Source organism: Eleginops maclovinus, chromosome 7, assembly GCF_036324505.1.
Source record: "Eleginops maclovinus isolate JMC-PN-2008 ecotype Puerto Natales chromosome 7, JC_Emac_rtc_rv5, whole genome shotgun sequence".
In the NCBI taxonomy this organism is placed as follows: Eukaryota; Metazoa; Chordata; class Actinopteri; order Perciformes; family Eleginopidae; genus Eleginops; species Eleginops maclovinus.
In genome coordinates, this window is record NC_086355.1 from 22,234,083 (window position 1) to 22,242,001 (window position 7,919).

A 7,919-nucleotide genomic window follows, 5' to 3' on the forward strand; every position below is an offset into this window, starting at 1 on the left:
GCCGTTGTAGCGCGTTTGCACATGTAGGCCACCGTAAAAATCAACTAAGAAAAGATTATCCTGAACAAATACTTTTGCCCTCTGAAATATAGCTGGATCAATTGATTAGCTGATTGACAGAACCTCCTAGAATGTGTGAAAAAAAAGTTGATTTCTGAAATATCTTGAACAACACTAGCTTAAACTCCTTATTTGTAGAACTGAGCCAACATACTTAATATATATATACAGTGGGGCAAAAAAGTATTTAGTCAGCCACCAATTGTGCAAGTTCTCCCATTTAAAAAGATGAGAGATGCCTGTAATTTTCATCATAGGTACACTTCAACTATGAGAGACAGAATGGGGAAAAAATCCAGGAAATCACATTGTAGGATTTTTAATGAATTAATTGGTAAATTCCTCGGTAAAATAAGTATTTGGTCACCTACAAACAAGCAAGATGTCTGGCTCTCACAGACCTGTAACTTCTTCTGAGGCTCCTCTGTCCTCCACTCGTTACCTGTATTAATGGCACCTTTTTTAACTCGTTATCAGTATAAAAGACACCTGTCCACAACCTCAAACAGTCATACTCCAAACTCCACTATGGCCAAGACCAAAGAGCTGTCAAAGGAGACCAGAGACAAAATTGTAGACCTGCACCAGGCTGGGAAAACTGAATCTGCAATAGGTAAGCAGCTTGGTGTGAAGAAATCAACTGTGGGAGCAATTATTAGAAAATGGAAGACATACAAGACCACTGCTAATGTCCCTCGATCTGGGGCTCCACGCAAGATCTCACCCCGTGGGGTCAAAATGATCACAAGAACGGTGAGCAAAAATCCCAGAACCACACGGGGGGACCTAGTGAATGACCTGCAGAGAGCTGGGACCAAAGTAACAGAGGCTACCATCAGTAACACACTACGCCGCCAGGGACCTAAATCCTGCAGTTCCAGACGTGTCCCCCTGCTTAAGCCAGTACATGTCCAGGCCCGTCTGAAGTTTGCTAGAGGGCATTTGGATGATCCAGAAGAGGATTGGGAGAATGTCATATGGTCAGATGAAACCAAAATAGAACTTTTTGGTAAAAACTCAACTCGTCGTGTTTGGAGGAGAAAGAATGCAGAGTTGCATCCAAAGAACACCATACCTACTGTGAAGCATGGGGGTGGAAACATCATGCTTTGGGGCTGTTTCTCTGCAAAGGGACCAGGACGACTGATCCGTGTAAAGGAAAGAATGAATGGGGCCATGTATCGTGAGATTTTGAGTGAAAACCTCCTTCCATCAGCAAGGGCACTGAAGATGAAGCGTGGCTGGGTCTTTCAGCATGACAATGATCCCAAACACACCACCAGGGCAACGAAGGAGTGGCTTCGTAAGAAGCATTTCAAGGTCCTGGAGTGGCCTAGCCAGTCTCCAGATCTCAACCCCATAGGAAATCTTTGGAGGGAGTTGAAAGTCGGTGTTGCCCAGCGACAGCCCCAAAACATCAGTGCTTTAGAGGAGATCTGCATGGAGGAATGGGCCAAAATACCAGCAACAGTGTGTGAAAACCTTGTGAAGACTTACAGAAAATGTTTGACCTCTGTCATTGCCAACAAAGGGTATATAACAAAGTATTGAGATGAACTTTTGTTATTGACCAAATACTTATTTTCCACAATAATTTGAAAATAAATTCTTTAAAAATCCTACAATGTGATTTCCTGGATTTTATTTCTCATTCTGTCTCTCATAGTTGAAGTGTACCTATGATAAAAATGGCAGGCCTCTCATCTTTTTAAATGGGAGAACTTGCACAATTGGTGGCTGACTAAATACTTTTTTGCCCCACTGTGTATATATATATATACATACATACACATACACACGGCCTTAAACGGAACAGTGTACAGAAATATTTCCGCCGTTTACTAAACTGCTGCATATACAGTAATATCAGCTGACGGGGGTTAGCAGAATTAGATTAAAAAGTCTGACTTGAAATGCAAGAAGCAAAAAATAACAATTCCATCTTTGAACAGGAATGGAACAAAAAGTTACAGGACTAACCGTTAAAAAACGAGCTGACCGATATTTTGCAAAACACCTTTTATTGCTGATATTGCAATAATACAGCAATAAAAGTTTAAATGATGCAGTTTAAAAAGTAGCACAGATTTCTTATTTAAATTTTAATCTATTTTTGCTTTGTTATTTATGTTTAATTCTACTTTCTAGTGAAATGTACTGTTAAAAATTGACCCTAATATTTATAAAGATAACATATGTAGACATATGTTTTACTTTTGGATTTTGCCCAAACAATGTAACTAATAAACAATTAACAGTCAACACATTATTGCTGGATTTAATGCATTATAAAATATCAGTTATCAGTATTGGCCTTAAAAATCTGCAATCAGACAAGCTCTTAAAAAACAGATTTTTTATTGTGTGGAAGTGACATACTGGCAGAAAATAATGGTGTAAATGAACTATCCAAAAGCAAGCATTCCTATTATGTCCTTCCCTTTGCAGACAAACAGTCTTAGCGCCACTTTTGGCAAAAATTACAAAATCTAGAGAGTGATGAGTCTGTGTCAGCAGTAAGCACACACTTTGTTCCTCATCACTGGGGGGCCAGTGGGATGCCTCTGGCGTCGGTGACCTGGCCCTCCTGCAGGTTCTTCACCAGCTGAGCCAGCCAGCGCTTGGTGGTGGTGTCGTCCTTCAGAACCTGGGCGAAGGTGCTGTCCTTCAGCTGGTCGGGCAGACACTGACGCAGGGCCTCTCTGGCTCTGAGGAAGAAACACAACAGCAGAAAATAATGTACACTTCTGTCAACAACTGCTTACCCTAAAAAAAGCCAGCTTCTCCACTTATGTTCATTCATCAGATAGTACACACCTACAAAAACATGTGCATTTTGGGATGCATTTCCAAAATGGTCTATTCTTTGTAAAAGTCACTGCAGTATTCAATACTTTTGTATTTTGAACTGTTTTTTATACATTTGACATTGCTACTATTTAAGATCGGAGTACTTCTTCGACCACTGGTGAGAGATAAGCCTTTTAAAAATATGTACCTTTCTACGTACAGCATATCATGGCAAGATTACATCCACATGTGTAAAACTCATGAAGAGACGAGGGTAATCCTCAGATATGGGTCTGCTATTTACAAAAAGGTTTTCCTGTTCATTATCACGGACTAATATATATTATGAGTACAAAAACTCATCTACAATATGCTTTCCCGATATGCATTATTGATATTGCTTGAATGGATTAGAGCAATGGGCTGTATTTGATCTATCTGGTGGGTAAACTAAATGTTGGTAGATTAAATAACAAAAAAACATGCGCAGGACAAGCAGTCTCCCATGCTGTCTGTCATATACGGTGGAGCAGAGCTGTAGCGCTATGCTCGGCTCTGATTAGAAATGATCATAGCAAAATCCAAAGCAATAGAAATTAAGGAATATTCTTTAATGTCAAACCAAAAAAGCCAAATCTGATATGACCACATGGGGTTCCACAAGGTTCAGTGCTGGGTTCACAATAAAAGCTGCTTTAAAAGATAATGAAAAATGTTAGATTACTAAACTTCTTAGCAGCTCTTTATTTGAGGGGAAAGTGTTCCCTTTAATAGTAAAAAATCTCTTCTGAAATTGCAATACTTGTGTCCAAAAAAGATAATATTCAACCTCAAAACAATAATTTGTTTTGTTGGTCCTACCAGCAGCTAAAAACAGCAAAAATATACATTTATATGACTTTAAAAAATAAGAAAGAATTTAGCAGTTGTAGGGATGCAACCACTTATTTTTAAGAGATCCAATGAAAATCATTACCTTCACCTAATAACAAATATTTGTGCAAACATTTGAGTTCTGATCACATGCTGCTAATACATTGGACAGTCAGCACACACTGTATTTGTGTAATGGCTCCCTCTAGTGGCAAGTACTGATGGTCAAAATGTTCGGTTCTATCGTCGACCCCGTCTCCAGAGTGAAGAGGGACTGGTCACGTCTTTATACAAATCATAGCACAATCAAGAACCACTGTTCAAACCGGCTGACCCCACACAGTATACTGCATATCTGTAAAACACTGCTCTACCTGAGATTGTCTGAAAGGCGAAGGTAGCAGCGAACAACGTGCTTCAGCAGGCGAGCGGATGGCTCCTTAGAGAGCTGGAGAACCATTTTGCCCTGCAAAGAAGAAAATGAAATATTAATATACCACATTGTGACAGATGATGCCAAGTGTCACACTTTGCAGAGAAACGTAGAAGGTACATCCCATGAATTTCAGTAGGTTTCCCAAAGAGTACTTACAAGGATCATGGCCACATGGGAGAAACGTTCGTATGTCTGGCATATATAAGCCAGTCCTGTGTCATCCAACAGGATCTTCTGCAATATAAAAGTAGCAACCTACAAAACAAAATGAAGTCAAAACAGAGAAATCTGCAGAAAAGGAAGGCCAGGAAGTGCAACCTACAGGGAACACAGTATAGGCTCTGGCAGCGTTCAAACAGTTGCCGCAGTTCTAGCTGCTGCTATGATAAACAAAATCATTTCAAAAATCTATATTTTGAGTCAAACTGTTGATGTACAGTATTCAGTGAATAGTCGTGTAATTAGCGGGATAATGTGCAGTGGTCAACAGAGGGAGCAAGATCCGGACAGAAAGCACATCATCCGTTATTAGTAAGAGTCAAGTATGAGAGGTAGACCTTTGGTGCCAAATTGATTTGTGGCACCTGCACAGTCAAGGGTTTGCACTGTGTATGCATCACTGTCAAACCAGCAGAAATGTCAATTTTGGGTGGTTGAACATGTTTAAACCCTCGTATATCATGGCAATATTAACATCCATCCCTAAAAAAGAAAAAGGTCTACTGCACATAATCAGGTGTAATGAAAAGTGGCAGGTTGGAAAAAGTGATAGAGAAATGTTGTGGTTGGACACAGATTTTTAAAAAATGCGACAGAGGACTGCATGATGAGTTACTGGAAGAGTTCAGTACCGTCTTGGAGAGCTCGCTCCCTGACTCCATGATGCGGAGACACAGCGGGATGATTTCAGTGGTGAGGAGGAAGTTTATCACTTCTTGTTCGTCGGTTTTCACCAAGGCACCTGTGGAAGCCCAGAAGAACAGCTTGATGAGAAACCTTTTTTTTTTAACCAATCTTAAATAAAGAAATTAAAAACACTTGAGCAGGAGTAAAGTTTACCTATGACTCCGAGGCTGGTGAGTCGCAGATACTCAAACGGACGCGTTTTGCTCACAGTGTGCAGGAAAGGGTAAAGGAAAAGAGGGATGTGGGCAGCAAGAAAAGCTGACCTGGAGGAACACAGAAGGACAAGGTTTTGAATCCACGTGACCAGACGAACACAATAACACAGTAAATATCACACAGAAGCAACAAGGTCACTTTACCGACATTACAAGCGATTACCTTCACAAAGACAATGTTCTTCGTTGTTAGACATACTCTTTCATCTACACATTTAAAATGAGTCGCAAGTCATGCCTGATAGAAACATCAGCTGTGAGGCGTTTACTTTAAAAGGTCACTAAATGTAAGAGCCATTGACAAGACATTTGAACATCCTCTGAATTTCATTTCAAATTGTTTATTAATCATGAATGAAAATGATCCCATGTTTGTATAATTTGTATGAAATCATGTTTTCGGACTATGCTTAGGTTAAGGTTTATAATTGTTTACGACAGAGCAGCCTTTAAGTGGCCTAAGAATTATAACCTTGGATAAAAAATGGCCACTAGACTAAATATTTATACTCTCATATTAAACATTCAACTCTCACTGAAATTGTTTACCAGTGACTATTTGCCATTGTTTTTGGGTGATCAGCATTGTGTAAATTGTGTCAAATGTATTTAAACAAAATGTCTCAGTCCTATAGTTTAAGAAGCATTACACAAGATTGTTTCCCCGTTCAAAAGTGGGGCATATTATATATGCATTTTTTTTAACAGGAAACCCAGTTGAAATGAAACTACATTGTTCTGGAGTCTGGTGGCTTTGAGAATTAGTGGTTCTTTAATAATTATAACAATTGTCCAAATTCCAAACCCCTGTTGCTATATCATTTATTATTTTATAACTCCACCGAGCGCAACATAGAATCACATTGGAAAATTAACAGGTACACCCAGACATTTCCATGACTTCTTACTGCTAAAAGAATAAATAGAGAGTCATTTCTCCAAGGAATAAAGGAAGAGTGTAACCTTTAACCTGATTTCCCCCTGGGAATAATAAAGTATTTTAATCCATCGATTGATTTCCACTGAAGACAGTAGCCATAGGTTACTTGGTTATTTTATCCAGTGGGAAAGGAAAGCCATTCTGTCTTCATCAGCAGTAAAAGAAAAGTTAAAACACAGCCATTTGTAATCTAATTAGCTTCCCATTACCTTGTCTCGGGGTGTGAGGCAACACACTGCAGAAGTGCCAGAGCATTGCACACCCTGTTGGACTGGTGAGCTGTAAGCGTAGGTGGGTTTATAGATGGATAGATGTTCACTATTTCCTATTGAAGAAAAGGAAAAAGACGAGGCACAAAATCTGTTTAACTTGGCATCAAAGCCACACAACAGCAGATTTAATGAACACACTGGTGTAGTGACTAAAAGATACTATAGCTTGGGTTGGGTTCATACCTGTAGCAGGGCAGCAATAGTGCCGCAGGAGTGCCAGAGCATCGGTGCCAGGTCTGGCACAGACTCTCGCTTCTTGCTAAGCTCCAGCAAGGCATTTTCTCGAGTCTCGGGACTGGACAACTCATTGATCCATTGGTAGATCTTCTCCCGGTCTACCTGAGCCAGGGCTGTGACGTTAGTTACAGCCTGTAAAAGGAGGGGATAATAGTCAGTAAGTCCATCCATCATCGACAAATTAATTAAGGATTGGAAACATACTGTGTATCAATCTAGTACAATTAGAAAAGACAACTTATCGTATGTACAGTATAATTTGTGTGTGCCCATCCCCTTGAGGCACCACATTAAAGCTATACAAATATTTTAAAAGGGGTATGATTATGTGAGTGTTTATTTGGAAAATACTGAGTACTGAGATCTCTATAATTATTTGTTCTCCTAGTTATATCAGAAAAGTCATTGCAAACTTTGCAGCCAAACATTATTCAAAGCCGCACACAGCTTTGGTTGAGATCCCTATATATGTAACATACTAAATGTGTCAGGCTGAGTTTGGGGAAATACTGATAAAGTGATACAAACCATCTACATTATCTACATTGGATGAACGGTGTAACGTTAACGTTACAAAAATGGAGTTTTACGATTATTCCAAACATTTTAAAGCTTCAATTAAGAGTTTAACACAATATCTATGTATAATATTGTCAGAAATGATTTATCAAGATGCTTTAAACAATCAAAGCAACACAACAAAAGGAGATGAGTGTTAAGACGGTTGATAGCTTTCAGTAACGTTATACTGAAATAAGATACTCACAGCTCCCGTGGCCAGCATTCTCTGAAGCTCTTTGTGGTCCAAACGTGTTGTTAAACTACTGCTTCAGCTATCGTGTTGTGTATTGCCAAACTTCTGTGGCAGCAATGAAACAAACCCGAAGTAATTAACACACAGTACGGGCAGCTAGCCCAAGCTAGCTGCTAGCGTCAACGTCTTGACAAATGAAATCCAGTAGTTCCGCGCAAACATCAACGTTACAAGCAACGTAACTTCATTGCGCTAACAAAACGTTAATATTTGTCGTTATTCTGTATAGAAAGCAGCCTCGAGAGTTCAAATTTAACCGTTATTGTAAAAAAAACAAAACATAATCCAATGGCGAGTTTTTGCGGGCAATGGTGGCAACCTAAATACATACAATTAAGATATCGCGAGAGCACAGTGGGACCGGATCGGACGCACT

General features: G+C 39.5%; 1 protein-coding gene across 1 annotated transcript; it reads right to left on the minus strand.

The window, feature by feature from the left end:
• Positions 1-2,401: 2,401 nt before the first annotated feature.
• On the minus strand, positions 2,402-7,885 carry cnot9 (CCR4-NOT transcription complex subunit 9). The gene is made up of 8 exons (XM_063887494.1): positions 7,496-7,885; positions 6,676-6,861; positions 6,430-6,545; positions 5,219-5,328; positions 5,011-5,120; positions 4,316-4,414; positions 4,098-4,189; positions 2,402-2,768 (listed from the first exon to the last, which is right to left on the minus strand). The coding sequence occupies exons 1-8, from the start codon at positions 7,511-7,513 to the stop codon at positions 2,600-2,602; spliced, it is 900 nt and encodes a 299-aa protein (XP_063743564.1). The 5' UTR covers positions 7,514-7,885; the 3' UTR covers positions 2,402-2,599.
• Between the last annotated feature and the right edge of the window lie 34 nt (positions 7,886-7,919).